Source organism: Rutidosis leptorrhynchoides, chromosome 2, assembly GCF_046630445.1.
Source record: "Rutidosis leptorrhynchoides isolate AG116_Rl617_1_P2 chromosome 2, CSIRO_AGI_Rlap_v1, whole genome shotgun sequence".
Taxonomy (NCBI): Eukaryota; Viridiplantae; Streptophyta; class Magnoliopsida; order Asterales; family Asteraceae; genus Rutidosis; species Rutidosis leptorrhynchoides.
Window position 1 is genome coordinate 653601204 of NC_092334.1, and position 19788 is coordinate 653620991.

The window sequence follows — 19788 nt, forward strand, 5'->3', positions numbered from 1 at the left end:
ATCACAATTATCTGTTTAGAAAAACAACAACAGTACTTAAAGAGGATTCAAGAACATGAATTTGGTTATTAACTATCCAGAACACATTAATCGTACAGATACCAAATGCAATGCAAAATCAAAGGAATATAACTCATAACTCATTATTATATATATATATATATATATATATATATATATATATATATAGTCTCACTAGATGATAGATATGTTCAACAATAATCGATCAATCAATAACAGTACCATCAATTGAATGAGTTAATATAATGATGTTCCAACACGTACAATCGAACTATAAACAAAACTAATGGTTAAAAGTCACTGAACAGACAACACATAACTCATTATTATATATATATATATATATATATATATATAGTCTCACTAGATGATAGATATGTTCAACAATAATCGATCAATCAATAACAGTACCATCAATTGAATGAGTTAATATAATGATGTTCCAACACGTACAATCGAACTATAAACAAAACTAATGGTTAAAAGTCACTGAACAAACAACATAATTACGTCTTCGATCGAGACCACGTTACTTACTTTCCCGACCGCATTATAATCAAACACGAACCACTGCAAAGCAAAGGTTCTCCTTAGCATCCCGAAAGGACCAAACCTGAATTTTCATAACATTTGTTAATCCATTTTTTTCCACAAATTCTTTCCAATGTTTCTTGAACACATAGTTAACATTTACTCCCATATCCCATTGCCCAAGATTCAATCCCCATTCACGCTTTCGTGGATCAAACACACTCACACTTATAACACTTTTACTGCCCAGAATTATTTTCTCATCTTGAGTCAAAATCTTATCTAAATTTTGCACTTGTTTTCCAGGCATCAACAACCGCACGTGATTTTCGCTGACATCACTTGAAGTAAGTTTCTTCTCAATGAACAAATTAGCCTTCGTACCACCAACACTAGTTATAAAATCTTTCATATTGTAAACCGTTAACTCATCGTCAAACATATTTAAATTAGGGTTAACGTTTTCTGAATCATAAATTTTGCGTTTTTTCAACTCCATCATGACATCATCATCTTCTTGGTCACGGCCCATATTGACCCTTCTGGAACTAGTACTAGGGTTTCTCGAATATTTTTTCACATTAGGGTTACACACGGCATTATTTTTTTCATGATCAAACACCCAACTTTTACCATCCAATCTGAAAACAACTCTTTTAATCATTGAATGATTCATGCTGTTGTGAACAGCAACAGGATTAACAGTAGTAGTAGCAGATGGGACAAATTTAGTGGTGTAGTTCTTTTTTTCACGTTCACAAATTTTTGCAAGCATATTGTCAACCTTTGCAGTAGCAGCAGGGTTATTATCTTTGAAGCCCATTAACGACAATATGTTACGGATGTTCTTCATGCATTTTTCTTCTTTTGGATTCATGTTTAATTTCTTCATTGATTAATGATGAATCGGAAACTATCTGAATGATGAGTGATGGAGGGTTTTATTTAGGGTTATTGAAACGTGGAATCCAAGTTGGAGAGGGAGAGTTGAGGTGCGTAAAGTGAGAAAAAGGTGTTTTTCATTAATTATAATTTTTTTTATATCAGTTATATAAAAGGAAATTAGTTGGAAGCCAAGTCGTAGATACTACCGTTGTATGGGATACATTATAGATTTTACCGTCTTAAGAAATCTTGTTCTAAAATATAATAGACGTAAAAAATAAGGGTTAAAATGTTATACTTCTTCTCCAAGTATGCCATATCCTTTCGATTTTTTTTTCCAATTCGTTTTTTATTTTTATTTTTCAAAGACGAGTGTATTATTATATTTATATTTATATTTATATTTATATTTAAAGGAATAATTACAAATAATTACATGATATATATACATATTAACTATTAACTATAACTATGCATTGCATTGGTAGTAACGATTAACTAACAACAAAATTCCTATTCCAACCCATATCCCCCTCTACATACGAAAAAAGTTACCTAGTCCACTAATGATTCACAATTTGGCCATTTAAAATATTACTCAGTATATAATAATTTTATTTTTAAATTTAATAAGTTTTTTTTTTTACTTTATTATCAGTGTGTATTAGTCAAATTAAAAATAATTAAATTAATTATTAATTTAATTTTTACAACAAATTAATTCAAATTAATTTTTACAAATGTGTATGGGTTACAACTTACAACAAAACAGTTACCGAGTAAAGGAGTACATGTTTGGGAAATTGTTGAGAATGTCCCTATATACAGAAGAATTTAACAATATGCTCTCAAAATATTGAAATTGCAGCACATGCCCCCCATCCACGCATCGCGCACCACGCATCATGCGTATGTAATGGTGCATGATGCGTGTGACCTAGCAATACGAACGTACTAGCTAGTGATGCTGTCATCCAACGCCACGCATAGTATAACACGCACCCTGAGTGGTTCATGATGCGTGGTGCGTGTGGAACATGGGATAGATGTTGGTTCTGCTCTTATATAACGCATAGTGACCACGCATAGTAACCCACGCACCGTGCGTGTTTGGGCTTTATTTAGGTGTGTATTTCACATTTAAATATTCACACGCACACTAACAATTAAATCACGCACATAACGGCGATTGTCACGTTTTTCCCAAGGTTCATCAGTTTTTCCGTTCTTGTACTCTCGATCGTAGTTAACATTAAGAATACTACCGTTATTACACCCTTTTACCCGTTATACGTTGGAGTGAAAGGATTTTCGGTCAAACAAAGGCGATATACGGGACCCCGGGGATTGCCTTTTAAGATATTGATAATCGAATAAATGTCAGAAAATCTTATCTTATCTTATCCGGTGAATCACGCACCACACACCAAACCAAACGAACGGTGCGTGATACGCATAATAGGCCATATGCCCTAATTGCTCGGTGACACGCATCACGCACCATTATATACGCATGATGTGTGGTGCGCAATTCATAGATGGGGGGCATGTACTACAATTTCGATATTTTTAGGGCATATTGTTAAAGTCTTCTGTATATAGGGGCATTCTCACCAATTTCCCTACATGTTTTATATATGATGTATAACTAGGTGGGAGGGGTCCACTGTGTTGGGGCCAAAACTCTAAAAAAACTGTGGTGAAAATCGAGAAATTAAAATGGGTCAAAATCAAGTGGGCCAAAATCAAACAATGTGAGTGGCCAAAATATGGGCTATAAGAGCACATGGAGTCGTTCGGTCTTAAATCTCAGTGTTAAATTTAACACTGGATTTAACACTGAGGCAAAAACAAGGGAAATGGTTCAGTGTTAAATCTCAGTATTAAATCATTATTTATTTATTTTTTCTTTTTTCTTATTTAATTATTTAGTTTAGTTATTATTAATTAATTTAAAATTTATTAATTTATTTTTAATTTATGTAACTAACTAACATATAAAATGTATAAAATAAATAAAACAATAATTATGTTAGTTTAACAAAAATATATAAACCAAAATTTTAACCCAACTTGTTTAAATAAATTGACCCATTTTTAAAAAAAATTGGCCACACTTTTTAGCCCAATTTTGGCCCATGTTTTAACCTAAAATACTCTTATCAGCTGATCTTCTTCATTCGCGTTCCACCTGCAAAAACAAGAACCAGAATAAAGAAGAAGGAAAAGAAAATAGAAGGAAAAATAAAGAAGAAGAAGAAGAAGAAAGAAAAAAAAAAGTAAAAAAAAAATTTAACATTGAGGCTGCAACCACCGTCGTCTGGCTAACGGTGACACCCGACGCCGAATTTTAACGGCGATTTAACGGCGGGCCGGAGTGGGGATTCCCACCGTCGCCACCGTTAAATCCCTTTAACGGTGAAAAAGAGCTTCGACTCCTGGTGCTCTAACTAATAAAGGTAAATGATAAAAAAAATGCTCTAAATGGAATACTAAACCATGAATGGTTACTAGTTGGATCTATAATACCTCTACCCTTGCATAATGACTTGTACAAAAAGAAATGTTATATAAAATGATCAAGTATAGAGGGTACTTGTACTAGGAGAACAAAAGCCAAGACAACTATCTCGAAGGGCCAACCCCATCACCGAGACCATCCATGATCAAAAGGGAGCTTCTCTGCATTCAAGCTAATCTTCGATATTACTCTTTGAAACCGGTTTGATGAGCTTCCCCTCTACCTTGGCAAACTGAATGGACTTCCCCGACCTAGAATAGAACGACAACTCCCCATGGCAGTGTTAGACGACGAAGAAGCCACCTTCTCAACCACACCAGCACTAACCAAATCATAGGTTTGACATCATTTATCTTCTTGCAAGAAACGGAAGCACCAACTGCACGACAAGAATCAAAAACCGAATCCCGAACCGTTTTATGGGCTCAAACATTTTTTTCTAAACGTATCATAACACGAACACTCTTTTTCCAACCTTGCATCCAACACATTCAAACCACCACCACCAACACACGAAGGACCATTAGGGTTAAAAAAAATCATTCAAACGTCTATCACCACGAGGCTTAGAGGATAACAAGTTCGAACCGTCAAACTCGATTTCAAACTTACCCTCAGACGGTCAGACCTATCAACCAAAGCATTCGAAACGGGAAACACAACAACTACCTTCGAACCATTGTCACCAAAATTACCTTAATTATTAAGAAAAAGGTATCGACAGTTAGATGGAGGAATATCCACGCAAAAACTAGAAACTACATGGACTAGTGGACTACCAATGCTAAATAAAAGTTTAGGGACTATATTCACAAATTCGTGCACATGGACTATCAGCGTAATTATGTTACGGAGTATTATCTTTATATTCTCTACGTAAGTTTTATGGGAATTTTCTTTAGAGCAAATGTGTCGACTATATATAAGTGGCTTGGTTCAAGAAATTCACCTCATAATAAAATAAAAGTTACTAATTAATCTATTTTTGACACAAAATTAAAGTTGCACAACGTTGTGTGTGATCTTCTTTGGAGTAAAAGCTTATATGAATGTCCCATCGTCATCCATTTTATTAAAGCACCTTGTGGGCATCTAATTTATATATAATATAGATAGATATAGATACATGTTTAATTGATAATTTGAAAGTTACATTTGGCAAGATGAAGATATATGAAGATGATAGGAAAGAATAAATCAAATTTCATAATATCACTTTAGATCTATAATAACCTTAATCTTTCTCAACGATTTCACAGTTACAAGGTTTATATCGATAATCAACTTATATGGTCAAGTTGCATAAATGGTGCAACATAAAAAAAAAAAATACGGAGTAATTATAATAGTAATAATAAAAAAAAAACTGCACAAAATATTCTAGGATGAAATAGAAATCATATGACATCTATCAAGGTCCTGGCTCGCAATATTACAACTATCACTACTAATACGCATCATAAACATAGTCACTTGTTAGAAAGTAATTTAAACTATAATTATCAACCATATATATATTTTAAGCAAGATTGATCATTATTCGTCTGAAATGAAGGATATCAACATCATCTATCAGATTAATGCAAATAGCATTACCACAAAGCCCTCGTACTGTCGTTCCTCTGTTTTTCAACACATAACAGTCTGAAAACAACCACATATTCAAATCTATAGATAATACTCCGAAAAACTCCATACATCTAAAGTTGTATGTTCTATGTCTTACTTCTTGGCACCACATAAAACCATGAGATCAAATTAGTTACTTATTATTAAGCTGGCTTCTTCCACAGTTGCTCTTCATATTTTGCTTCTGCATCTTGGGGTCGTTCACCATTGCACTTTCGACAAACAACGTTTCCATTATAATTGAGGAAATCACACCTAACCAAGGTTCAATAAAAAAAAAATATACAAATTTAGACCTCAGACCAAAGTTTACATAATATAGTAACATTTCAGACATCAAGTAATTTTGTAAGTGCATAATATAATATGCAATGAGACGATATAATTAAACGATTATGCTAAAAAGAGTAAATGAATTAACTGCTTGTTGTGAGAGACTTACGAAGGGCACTCCCAGTCTCCTTGATTTAGTTGCCGTTTGGGACGTTGCTCTCGGCAACGTAGACACTTTGTGTTGCTGGCAAAGTTCATAAATCGACACCTAAAAAAAAATATACCAAATTTGAAATTTCATACATTATAAACTATACCTAACAAATATATAATATATATATAGGATCGGGATCTCAAACTGTAACAACCCCGTCCCACATCGGCTTAAGTAAGAAAGTTTGAGTCCCTTATAAGGTAACTTCCATCCTTACCAGACACAACACGTTTTAGGGCTACAAGCACAGCAGATCCCATCAGAACTCTGCAGTTAAGCGTGCTCGAGCGGGAGTAGTACTAGGATGGGCGACCTCCTGGGAAGACCTCGTGTGGTCACTATGAAAAAGCCGTGCACCTACGGGCAAAGCGGACAATATTGTGGTCGTGGTAAGGCGGGATGTTACAGATGGTATCAGAGCACTAGCCTCTCGGGGTGTGACGGGCACTCGGCTCGTGCATCTCCTGAGGTATAGATCCTGTGTATCAATTTGTTTCGGCCTGACGAGGACGTCAGGATTCTAAGTGGGGGAGATTGTAACAACCCCGTCCCACATCGGCTTAAGTAAGAAAGTTTGAGTCCCTTATAAGGTAACTTCCATCCTTACCAGACACAACACGTTTTAGGGCTACAAGCACAGCAGATCCCGTCAGAACTCTGCAGTTAAGCGTGCTAGAGCAGGAGTAGTACTAGGATGGGCGACCTCCTGGGAAGACCTCGTGTGGTCACCAAGAAAAAGCCGTGCGCCTACGGGCAAAGCGGATAATACTGTGGTCGTGGTAAGGCGGGATGTTACACAAACTACTTGATTTATATGCCTAAGGAAGAAGGTAGTTCGATCATCTAATTGTGCTTAGTGATAAGTGCTATTTAGAACAATAAAGCTACCAGCATAAGTGACTTGTACATAAGATAGTGGAAATATAAATATTTTTGCTTTAAAATTACCAAATTTATAAACTAACAAATACTACTTACGATGGACAATTCCAGTCTCCTTTCTTCATTTCTATATCATCACTCCCAACTCTCTTTGGCCCCTCGGTTTTGCATTTCATACACCGAATATTTCTTGCAAAATTCATAAAATTGCACCTGTAAAAATAGTAAAGAAATATTTACACATTCAGAAATACAATCATTAAGTCAACTATAAAGTAATGAAAGTGTTTCATAATAAAAGTGTTAATGAACTTACTGAGGACAATTCCAATCGCCTTTTTTCATTTCAACTTCTTCAACACCAGATTTTAAAGGACCGTCTTCGTCGCATTCACGGCATTTTTTATTCCTAGCATAATTCAAGAAATTGCACCTACAAAAGGTTGATTAACGTATCAATAAACATTAATTTATGTTTAACAAAAACGCCTTCGGCAAACAGCTCACTATTTTTCTCAATGCAACAATCAGTGATTAAAATTCCATACAGAACTGTAACTGATTTAAATATACCATTAAATTAATTAACTTACATGCATAAGAAGATGAAAGTTTTGGTAACAAGCAAGAAATGTGAACACTATAATGCATTAAATTGTATTCATCATGTTAGTTACTGTTGCTGAAAATCTATTCATTTTGCACACAAGTATTTGATGTCAGAGAGAATCAAAGTTGTAAAAGTTGCCGGTCGGGACCTTAGAGGGACGAGACGAGGACGAGCCGGACATTGACCAACGTTGACTTTTAGTAACAAACAAAATTTAACTAATATATTAAGCATAAATATATCATCACACCCACACAAACACACACACGCACACACACATATATAGGGCACAATATCTAGTTTAGAAAATTACTGGAATTTTGACCGACTTTGACCGACTCAGACCAACTCAGCCCGATTTTGACCGACCTTCACCCGACTTTTTAGGCATTTTTGGGTGAAACGTGACGGGTTAGTCCCCAAACCGAAGCGTAGGCCGACTTGTACGTTACAACAGTGGAGACAATACAAAAGCTATTGTCTTGATTTAGGTGGTCGCATGTATATAGAAGAAACCGAGCAACTTTTTAACATGGTTCGCCCGTTCCCTTTAGGCTACTTGAAAGATTAAAAGATAACCCAAAGATTAAACTGAGAGACTTTAAACATGTATTTAAGAGATGACCCAAATTGAAAGATTAACATGTGAAACTGCACTTGTAGTAAATTTTATATACTCACTTGGGACACATCCAATCTCCTCTCTTCATTTCAACGTTTCGAGAAGGGTAACGTTCAACAAATTGATAAGATTTCGACTGCTCCTTACGAGCAACAACTGCAGCTGGCTTTTGCAACTCGGGGTTAATTTTAGTGTCACTTAACTCAGTCAACTCCAAAAGTAATTTTTTGGCAGATGATTCAATAACATCAGCAACAGAAGGGTTCTTATTGGAAACAACAATTGGATCAAGTGCATAACTCAACAAAATGCGCACAATATCTACAGTTCGAGCTGCCGATTCAATGTCTTTTAGTATCAAATATGCCCTATCGCATGATCCCCGAAGAACGCATACCCCACATACCTAGCAAAATCAAATCATTTATCATATACATATCAAATGGAAACCTGATTTTATGTTTATAAATAAAATAATATCAAACTTACATCTCCTTCATCAAGCTGTAAATGTGCTCTCAATCGCTTCCCTGAATTAACAGTCTTTCGGTTAATATTAGGACAACTCTTTTCTACAAGAGTTTGAACGTCTTGCATAGACAGTGAGCTACATTAACAATTTAGAGATTAGTTACAAAATAAAACACTTTATCAAAGACAATAACATTTATGTAACTGAATTAGAAAAACTAACTGAAACCAATTATTTAGAAAGGGCAAGTGTTATTGATTGATTACTATGCACACAACTACCTAAAAGTACTGTTGACACAATAACGATAAGCTATAAGTTGTGTATATTTCCAAAAAGTAATCCCATTAAACAATGAAAACAATGAATTCAAACCTCAATCAGAAAAAAAATACGATTATGTGTTAAAAACAGTTAAACACATTTTAGCTAATTTGTTGCATTGCCCCCTTTTACGAAATTGATGAATTACTTCAAAAATAACAAATTTATGAACAATTTTCTCCTTTCGCAACGAGTTGTGTTTTAGTCATAATATAACACTTTAACACTAAACTTTATCCAAGTATCAAAAAGCTATATTCCTCATTTCTAAAACATAAGCATATACATTGACACTCATTCAAATGTTTTCTCTAATTTGTTCATTACACTAATAATAAACAAAATTGGTATTGTTAAATTATTAAATTATTAAATCACAAATTCAGAATTATACAAAAACATCAAAGATATCTTACTTAAATAGATCAAAACGATCACGGCCGAAACTGAGACAAGCTTCTTTCAAGATGGTCATATCTTTATAAACAGCAACGTTATCATTTCCAGTTTCTTTTGTAATGTAACCTTTTGATTTCAACCGGTCTACAAAATTCACCCACTCAGGCCACGGATGTTGTTGAATTTCCCCAGCGACGGCGGCGGAGGTGGTATCGTCGTCAATGACGGAAGCGGCGGTGGAAGATGAGTAGCGGCGGAAGCGTAGGGTTTGAGATGATGTGTAGTAAATTGAAGAGAATCGAGTTGTACGGAACGAGTGGAGGTTTACGGCGGCACCGGAGACGGTGGTTGTTTCAAATAGAGAGAATAATTTGGTTGCGGCCGCTGCTGCTATTGCTGCCATGTTTGGGGGAAACGAACTGAAGTGAATGATGAGATCAGGGTTTTTGTTTCTTTTTTGTGAGGGTTTTAGATTAGATGGATAATGAAAAAGGGTAACATAGACATTTTGAACATTGTTTATTTCAAGCAACTAAATAAAATAATATTTTAACCTTTTCGTTTTAATTCATGTGCACTGATGCAAAAGACACCGTTTCAGGCTGTTGCGACGATTTAGTGATTACTCCGTCCAGTTCCGAAAAAAACCGTCTAATATAACAGTTAACTGTCAAAATTCAGATCAAAGTTGAAAAAATCGGATCAAAGGCTGTCAAAATTCGGAAAATTCAGAAAGTCTGTAAAATCAGTCAAATATGTCGTATTTTAGTTTGAACTTTTTGAATTTATTTTAACGGTGATAGCGATTATGAGTAAAAATTAGTCAATTAAAGTTTTTGGCTTTAAAATATGTATACATATATTTATATACTTATATATTTAAAAGTCAACTTTGGTTAACGTCCGTCTCGACCCCGTCTCGAACGTCTCGACCCTTTTAGCACCCGTCCGTTTCGACCCCGTCTCACGTCTTTTGCAACCTTGTTCATGTGTATCATCATTAAAAGCCAAATGATTGAAATTCTGAAATTTTTGTAGAAAGTCTCGTGTTTGAATTTTGTAGTGGTCCGAAGCATGTTTAAAAACTGTGAAGGATTTAAAAACAGTTATGAAATACTTAAATTAAACTTCATACATCTAAATAAAAATATATAAAGATAATCGCCGTTTTAGATTAATTGAAAAGCTTATCACTTGCATTGTTTTAATTCCATCATGTCAAAATACAAACTTATGAAGGGTAATGTTCAAACATCGTAATTAGTGCAATACAAATAAGTATGAAGAAACTACAGATGTTATGTAAAAATTTCATTAGAAAAGTTCTTTCAAACTATAATTAGTATATAGCCTATATTGATTTTTGATCATTGAAAAATGACAGGTGACATTTTCATCACAAAGTTTGATTAAACCGTCACGTGTACATTAATAAGTTATACAAAACAACTTGTTAATGTACATATGTTGTGGATTTATCAAAAAATGATTCGCGAGTGCAATACCAATAAATATGAAGAAAAATACTAATTATTGTTACAGTAGTATATATGTTTTTGTGCAATTACATATACATATAGATAGCTCAATTAGATAGCTCAATGAATGGAATGAATTATCAGAAACACTAACACAAACTTTGAGTTCTATTTCCAAAAAATTTAAATAAATAACACAGAATGTTCAAAAATACAGGGTACAACACACCAAATCTACAAGTTACACTCACAGCCACACAAAAAAAAAAGAAAAAAAGAAAAGAAAAAAAAAGTATCTACCTCAACTCCTATGGTTCAATAAGTGAACCATCAAACAAAAATAAATAAAAAAGCTCATCCAAGCATATGTACCTCTCACATTTTATAGGTACATATGTGAGTAAGGTGAAAATATACACATAATTTACATGTAACAAAAAAACTATGTGGTTAAGGCATCAGGGAGGGTGGAAGGATTACCAAGAACCTTTCCACCAACATCTGGGAACTGTTCATGTCCAGGCAATGGGCTTACTTTTCCATCACTATCAACTTGGATCGGGTACTTTAAAAGGTGGCCTTGCAAAGGTGTGTAGTCGTCGGTTGTAAATTTCTCCCAGTTATCTTCTGCGAGTTTGTTTATGTTCCGTACACAATCTAACCTCTCTGGCTCCTTGAAGTAGCCTTCCAGCTTTCCTGTATGTTCTGCCCATAGTGACATTCTGTATCCGTAGACCTGAAAGTCAAAACCAATTCAAGTCAATTTCTCAACTAAAAGTAAGAATAAAGTAGAATTAAAAAATTAAAACCAAAACTGATTGGTAATTTTACATCATTCACATTTTTCATTAATTTTTTTAATCAAACATGTTATTGTTATTCAGAATCAACTTCATTCAGATTATAAACCATTCAACGCTTGATTATTCGGTTTTATCAAACGCACCCTTACATTTATGTATAAGTTTTCTTTTAACGTAGTACGGCTCTACTTATTGAGTCGACAGCAAGTGTCGATTTATTGGCGACTTGAATGACTCTTAGAGCCTAAATTAAATTTCAGGCATGATTTAAAACCCATGAAAATTTGATTTACCATTTTCATGGCGTCTCAATTTTATTTTATTTTTAATTTATTTTTTAATTGGCCGGAGGTCCACTCGGAAGCAATCTCTCTATCCGTCGAATCCGTCGAATAGAGAGAGATGACTTTCTCTACTTTTGAGAGTGTTTTCACTCTGGGTGGAGAAATGACTTGTCTTTATTCTCGGATAGGGGAAGAATTGTCTACATCTCACCTTCCCCATACACCACTTATGTGGTATTGAGTTTTGTTGTTGTTGTTGTTGTTTCTTTTAATGTAGACAAAGTCGAGAATTTTGTATTTAATGAATTAAACTTTTCTTAAACTCGGCTCTTTATCCATCCATTTACTCTTTTATAAAAAACCAAATCAAGAACAAAGGACTAACTTGACCACGAGGATGGTTCCTTTTGTGAGCCCATGTGTGATGTGGTTGATAAGCACCCATAGCTATCTCAGTATCTCTCGAACCAGCCATAGACCGTTGATTGATGTTGGCAGATCCCAATATCACATACTCATCATCTACTATCATCCCCTTAGCATGTACATAAATCATAAACCTTCCATGCTTTTGAGAAGCCGAAACCTGGATTTATAAACAAGAAAGTAACTTTTATTATAAGAATTTATAAAAGCTAAAAAAGGTATCAAGATTCATATAAAAAGGGTGCATCATTTACCGAACCACCATTAGAAGAGCTTTGGCTGGATGAATTTGACGCATTTTCATCACATTGTTCACGGTTACCAAGGCAGTAGAAATTTAAGTACTCTTGTGGATGTGCATTCTCAAGCTTTGAACACTTTAGCTCTCGCGCAATCACATCATACATCATTTGCATAGTTTGTGCCTTAAAAACGAAGAATTTAACATGTGGAAACCTTATTAGGAGAGTTATGTTAAAGGTGAATTGAAATTTTGTATATATATAACATCGAAATCCATGTACCTGCCAAAACAAAATTCCTTGAACAGATGCAGAAGTAGGATTACCCTCGGGCCACATTGGAATAACAATATAAACCGAAAACCTCTCATTTGCTCTTATCTTACTAGCAATCTTCAGGGCCAGTTCTATGGGAATTAAATGATCAGCCCCTGTTGATATACATGGCCGAACATGATTTTGGTCAATGTGAAAATTAGCTTTTTACAATATACACCCTAATCATAATTAAAGGGCATAAATTAACAATATAGTTTAGGGTATTAATGAAAAGTGCTCAAACCTGCATCTTTATGGGACTGCCATGCATAAGATGACCCGAGAAAATACTGGTTCTCAATATATATGAAGTTTTTGGCAGATCTTATGGCTTGAATATATGCTTTTTGAATGCTCCTATCGATGACCAAATTTTTTGCACAAACGAGATTCTGAAACAAGAATTAAAATGGATTTCAATAATCATTTTCAGAAACAAGCAAGTCATAAAATGGCTTATTATACGATAGAATAATAAAGACCTGAGCCTCAGCTAATCGAACTTCTTTTGGAAATCCCTTCAAAGAACCAGAATCAATAGAGCGAAAAACCTATCAATATTAGAAAACCAACATATTAGCAGTGCAAGCTCAAACACAACACTTTATTTCAGAGGTGGCAAGATATGTGGGTAGGGAAACAAGTCAAAATGGGTTTCAGATAGTTATTAAGTATGGTTTGAAATTATCCGTTTTGGATCGAGCTGACCCCATAACATTTATCGCCCACTTTTAACCATTTCCAAAAACTAATAAGCACATGTATTATGATTACAGAAACAATGTTAGTACGATAAAAATCAAAACTTTTCAATGAAAAGATTTATAAGGGCGTATGCATTTAAACAATAGATGTTGGGAAACTTTCAAACATTTAAATTATTCCTCTTTTAGCTACACAACCAAAACCAAAACCAAAACCAAAACCAACCCATTTGGGTCAAGATTGCCACCTCCTGTTTATTTGATGAAAGATGCAAAGTAATAAAAACCTGAACATGCCAGTTTTCAGGATCGCCTTCGTTAGAAACCCATAAAGAAGGATGATCATTTGGACGAGTTGATGTAGAACTGAGTATCCACGAAATACGCTCTATCTTAATCAATGAATCATCATGCCAATGAGAAATTTTCTTGAAACGCCGTCCAAATTCAGACCATTTGGTTGCTTTCCTCCACCTTTGCTCAAAGTTCTTGAGCACATCATATGCAGCAGGACCATCAATTTTGCAATGTAAATCATGCCATGGTTGTCTTGGACCCTTTGTACCTGTCTATTGTGGAAAAGTCAGTACATGAAACACGGTACAAAATCAGGAAAGTGAAGGTTAATAGTACAGATGTTTGATTATGGTTAGGTTGAAATGTAGATTAAGTCATTAACTTACGGCAAATGTTGGATTATGGTAATCATTTTCAAACACAGTATCAAGATCACGAAATAAACGATGATCTGGTGTGTCATAGCGTCCATCACAGAGGTCCAAACCACCAATAAATGCCGATATTTTCCTGTTATTTCCATGGCCTTGCGTATCAACTATAACACACTTCTGGTGATGGGTGTATAGGGTCCCAACTACCTGCGTCATGCAAAAAGTATTTGGCTAACATTAGATACAATGTAAGACATTATGAAACGAAGAGCATAGTGAGTCTATTTTGTAGAAGTTACTAAAGTATATTTTAATATGATATCCATAAATCCTAATTCCAAAAACATGGCGCCAATATTGAAGACTCTATAAACCTTTTGAAGTTAGACATTATGGTAGCAGTTAAGTCCATAAACAAGAAGTTATCAGATATAGTATAAAAGTATGAAACATGCCTGTTGTTTAAAAATGCTAAGCTTATTGCTTGCATATCGGGGAGACAGTACACAGTGGACAGAGGAGTGTTTAAAAAACTTCTTTGTCTCTTCGTCATGAGTTTGCATAACTCCTTCCTGCACATAAAAACATATGAAATGATAAGGTATAAGCATCAGGGAACACCGCACACAAAGTGATTTGTAAACCACAATACACAAAATCAAAGCTCAAGAAAAAAAGAAAGATAAACAACTACTTTAGTGGTGTACAAATCAATTCCACTAATAAAAGGTTGGGAATTTACATACCTACGTAGATGTAGGTATATAACTGGGAATTTAAAATAAGACAAGCAGGCATAAATGCATTCATTTTGATTATGGGGATATAATCATTTTATACCTTACATAAAAGCTCTACTTTTTCTACTTAGTTTGCTTTATCCCAACCAAGGTTGCAAAACTCGTTATCTGGAGATTAATCGGTCATGACTTTGGAAAACTCATTATTTGGGGATTAATCGGTCGAACCTTTAGAAGGAGTAATCGGAAATTCAGAGATTAATCGGATTGTACCTTTTATACATTTAAATATTAAATTTCAACATTATATGTGTAAATATAGAAGAAAAATCATGAACATAATATAAACTTTAACATAATTGTCTAAAGATAGTTCATACTCCGTATTATTTAAAAACTCTAAAATTATAGTTTAAATTCATGTTAAATCGTTGACCAATTTTGACTTTAACCGACTTTAATAAAAATTCAATTTTGACCCATTAACCGACTTTTACCGATTAATTAAACGAATTTTGAGAAATCGGAACGGACTCCTCTTAATAAGGGGTAATGTGAGTAATGCATTGGTTGAATTTTTTACAACAGTGATCCCAACCTATCATGTCCCACTAAAACAGTAATCTGTTACTGTACTTACTAAAAAGAAAATCAACTAATTAGATACATACACAAAGGTACGAAAAACATATATTCACTGCTCTGAGTACAGTACAATCTAACCACAAGTACTTCCATTACAGAATCCATACGAATGGACCCCAAATCTTTTGCATATGCCCCCACCATTACTACCATGATTGATTCTGTGTTTAATTCTGTGTTTAGAACTTACACAACTATAAGCAAATAAAAATCAATGAAATTTGCCTAATAACATACCGTTTTAAGGAAGAACTTGTTATGTGAAGTCTTATCATCCCAAACCAACAACAAAACCCTAACCCCTTCTTGTGATTTATACTTCAACAGCTCACCCAAACTCTGATCCCAACCATCTGGTAACTTTTTACTACTCTCTCTAACTAACTTAACCTTATCATAAATAGACCACCCTACAATATACACCAAATGATGAGCCTCTAAAATTGCATAACATATATCCTCCCAACACCCTCTCTGCTCATAAACCTTACCATCTCCATCCAACTCAATTTTTTCTAACTCACCCGCACGCACGTGCGCGTCCTGATACAATGTCACATTCCCTCCGTGCCTCACCGGAAAATAACTATCTTTCAAACCAAACAACATCTCCTCATCATCACTCTCCTTATCATTAAACGATCTGAATATAATCCGTAACCGAATCGCAGCATCCGGTTTAACCGGTTTACCACCCGACCCGATAATCGAAAACCATTCATCTATTAACTCACCGGACATTACTCTGTCAGCAGAAATGATTACAATACCGATCAAATCCGCGCCAAAAACGTCGTTATCTTTTACTTGAAACTCGAATTGTGAAACTGGATGTGCTAACGGTGTGATGAAGTGTTCGTTCCACTTTGGATTTTGAGAATTTGAGATCACGCGCGTACGCGCGACGGTTGCTCCGGCGATACTGACGGTTACGTATGGATCACTAGTGATGACTTTACGACGTCGTTGTGATTTTGATCGATTTAACGGCTGTGATTTACATGAATTGAAGATAGTTAAACAACGGTTCATACGATCGGATAATAAATCCATATTAGGTAAACATCGAGCTTCGATTATTGTTAGATCTAGATCACCGTGAAGATAAATAATTGAATCGGAAGAATTAGAATCTGAAGGATTTGATATAGTCATAGTAATAGTAGTAATAAATTATTTAATTAATAATTATTTCTTTGAAAATTATTAAAATGAGGGATGCTGGAGTGAAATTGTGAATGATCGCCGGAGATAAAGTGACGGTACGACTGTGGAAATGGTACTGCCGTTGGAATCTCCGGCGAACGGCTGAATTTAAATTGGGAAGCGTGTGGCGGTGGGACCTTGAAAGTACTAAAAGGTGTTAGATATGGGGTGAGGTGGTTGAATTTTGCTTACCAAAATTGCAACTATATAACACGTGGACGTGTAAGTAAAGTCGTGTTGAAGACTTTTTTGGTATAAAAATGTAAAAAATGACTTGTGTAAATTACAGCAATTTTATAAAAAAATGTTTATGATGTAACATCGCTTATGATTTATGAAAAATGACACGCAAAGGGAACAAGTGCTTATAGGTGCATTTTCTGTATAGTTTTTTTTTATCTTCCAAATGACCAAGTCAAACATAGCTTAAAGAATGGAATTAAAGATCAGCAAAATACACGGTCAAGGTACGGTCGACCGCATACCCAGCCGTAGAACCCCAAACTGAATTGCAACGCAGTTTTATGAAAACAAGTTGCACGGTCACCACCACGGTTAACCGCAGTGTGACCGCATTTTTCTCTGTCACCACTTTTGACCAAATTAAATTTGACTAGTTCCCTACATCTATAATTCATGAAACATTTCTCAACATGCTTAGAATAGATGCCCTCTCCATACTCAATTGAGTTTTGGTCATAAAAACACTAATCGTGGTTAATTACGCCTAATGACATCTTAATGATAAATTAACCAAGATTAGGCATAACACATAAGTGTTAAACAACAACTTGTGATCTTAAATCTTATCTAGACATCCTTAGTATGATCATCAAGTACCAACACACTTAAGCCAATATCACTAGAACAATAATTACTATTAAAGATGACTTAGTGATTAATTAAGGCTAAATGAAGAACAATGCTTTCAAGTGTAACTAGTAAAGACTTGTAATCCTAAAATACACTTAGATACATTTAGAATGGTCACCAAGTCCCAACTAGAGATCGCTCTTCCCTTGTGCATATGTTGGACATTAATGTGTGCTTACACATTAATCATGCAATATGTTATATTGCAAGTAAGCTTGCTAAAAGCTTAAATTATAAGTTGTGAAATATCTATATGATTTGAAACGACCCGTCCATATTACTATAAACGCAGTACGTTCTCATTGGTCCCATAGCGAGGTATTTGACCTCTATATGATACGTTTTAGAAAATATTGCATTTGTTTCATAAAAAGCACATCATTATTATACATAATGCATGTTTTAAACAAGTGGGCGATTATTTAAGAAATAATCCGCAAAATGCATCGGTTTCCAAATACTACACACGTGACATAACAGTCGAATATAATACATGACAAAGGTTTTATTGAATGCAACACTTTATTTAAATAAAAGTATGAGACTCCATGCACAACTTGCTCAGATAATGCAACAGCGGAAGACTTTCTTAAGGACCTGAGAATAAACATGCGTAAACAGTCAACACAAAGGTTGGTGAGATATATAGGTTTATCATCGATATAAATATAGACCACAAGATTTCATAGTTATAAATATATGTACACTCACAAGTGTATAACAGTATTCTATAAGTTGTTGAGCGCTTTGGTAACCATACTTAACCATTAATGTGGCATATTTCCTTTATTATGAAATCTCCCTACACTGTACCAAGTGTAGTAAAAACGAAGTACTATGCAACCGTTTACGATACTAGAGCGACTAGTCCAGTTGGGGTTGTCAAACCCGATAGATCTATCAATAGGATTCGCGCTTACATGTTCTTACAACATGTAAATATTAGTTACCAAGCTATTAGGGAAGATATGCAAAGTGGTACAACTCAACGTAGAATATATTTTAAGTACTTGTGTCTATGGCGTAAAACATAAAATGCATGTATTCTCATCCCAAAATATTTGTAGAGTTTAAAAATGAGACTATTTACTCACAGTAGTAAAAGTATATTAATAATAAGTTTTCAACTTATTAAAAATATGACCGCCATCCTTGGATTCACGAACCTATAACAATAATAACGATTCAGATAATAATACGACATATGAATAAAATAAAGCAAGTTCATAGAATACTTATATAATAATTTTTAACATTTTATGTTAGTAGTCCATTGTTAGTAGTCGAAAATAGTCCGAAAAGTCCAACAGTCCAATAATCGGTATATATATATATAATCTTAGAATTACCCCACGACGTATTGTATACGTATTGTCTTTGCATCAACCCAGAGACGTATTGTATACGTATTGTCTTAGAATTAACTAAGAAGTATTGTGTACGTATTGTCTTAGGATTTATCAAAACGTATTGTATACTTATTGTGTTAGGACGTACCAAGAATATTATTATACATATATACAATCACAGAATTAACCAAGATTATAATATTTTGTTATACTACTGATAACATGTCCAAATATATATAGGATATAGGAAAAGTTAACAAGGATATAGTTAATATAGTTTTTATAATATAAATTTCGTCCATACAACGTTAATTTTAGCAGATTTGTTTTGCTCGCTAAATATTCATTACAACTCCGTTTAAAGTGAATCAAATTGCTATGGATTCATTAAGAAGTAAATTTTACAAAACCAATTCGAAAAGTTCATCCCAAGTAGTAATTTTTAGAGCTTTACCCTCTTTTTATGTCGGTGGACAGATTTGGAAAAATCCCGGCATCCACCCAATATATGATTTTTGATAAAATACTTCCACTTTGTCTAAAATCATGAAAAAAATACTGGAAGTCTTATTTAAATATATTAACATATTTTCAAAGTCTTAGCCTCGAACTCAAAGTCTAAGATAGGTTTTTAATTCCCAACCCAAAACAGCCCGCTTTTTACCG

General features: G+C 34.3%; 2 protein-coding genes and 1 pseudogene across 2 annotated transcripts; 1 reads left to right on the forward strand and 2 right to left on the reverse strand.

Moving 5' to 3' along the window:
- Nucleotides 1–5447: 5447 nt before the first annotated feature.
- LOC139893798 (uncharacterized) lies at nt 5448–9851 on the reverse strand. The gene is made up of 7 exons (XM_071876987.1): nt 9401–9851; nt 8678–8795; nt 8248–8594; nt 7273–7389; nt 7053–7169; nt 6030–6128; nt 5448–5842 (listed from the first exon to the last, which is right to left on the reverse strand). The coding sequence occupies exons 1-7, from the start codon at nt 9784–9786 to the stop codon at nt 5731–5733; spliced, it is 1296 nt and encodes a 431-aa protein (XP_071733088.1). The 5' UTR covers nt 9787–9851; the 3' UTR covers nt 5448–5730.
- On the forward strand, nt 6293–6415 carry LOC139895430 (5S ribosomal RNA; annotated as a pseudogene).
- Nucleotides 9852–11107: 1256 nt separating the features above from the next.
- LOC139893799 (phospholipase D delta-like) lies at nt 11108–17053 on the reverse strand. The gene is made up of 10 exons (XM_071876988.1): nt 15932–17053; nt 14765–14881; nt 14322–14516; nt 13926–14207; nt 13417–13485; nt 13179–13326; nt 12899–13047; nt 12629–12799; nt 12334–12534; nt 11108–11597 (listed from the first exon to the last, which is right to left on the reverse strand). Exons 1-10 carry the CDS (start codon nt 16847–16849, stop codon nt 11304–11306), a joined length of 2544 nt encoding a protein of 847 aa, XP_071733089.1. The 5' UTR covers nt 16850–17053; the 3' UTR covers nt 11108–11303.
- Nucleotides 17054–19788: the final 2735 nt, after the last annotated feature.

What these genes read in the sequence shown, in the direction of transcription:
- LOC139893798 (XM_071876987.1), bottom strand. Translation starts at nt 9,786, where the DNA reads ATGGCAGCAATAGCAGCAGCGGCCGCAACCAAATTATTCTCTCTATTT. An exon ending in GGCGATTGGAATTGTCCTCA is followed by an intron (nt 7,170 to 7,272) that starts GTAAGTTCATTA and finishes CTATTTTTACAG; the next exon opens with GTGCAATTTTATGAATTTTG. An exon ending in GGAGACTGGAATTGTCCATC is followed by an intron (nt 6,129 to 7,052) that starts GTAAGTAGTATT and finishes ATTTTTTTTTAG; the next exon opens with GTGTCGATTTATGAACTTTG.
- LOC139893799 (XM_071876988.1), bottom strand. Translation starts at nt 16,849, where the DNA reads ATGACTATATCAAATCCTTCAGATTCTAATTCTTCCGATTCAATTATT. An exon ending in ACCATAATCCAACATTTGCC is followed by an intron (nt 14,208 to 14,321) that starts GTAAGTTAATGA and finishes TTTCCACAATAG; the next exon opens with ACAGGTACAAAGGGTCCAAG. An exon ending in GCAGTCCCATAAAGATGCAG is followed by an intron (nt 13,048 to 13,178) that starts GTTTGAGCACTT and finishes GTATATCAACAG; the next exon opens with GGGCTGATCATTTAATTCCC.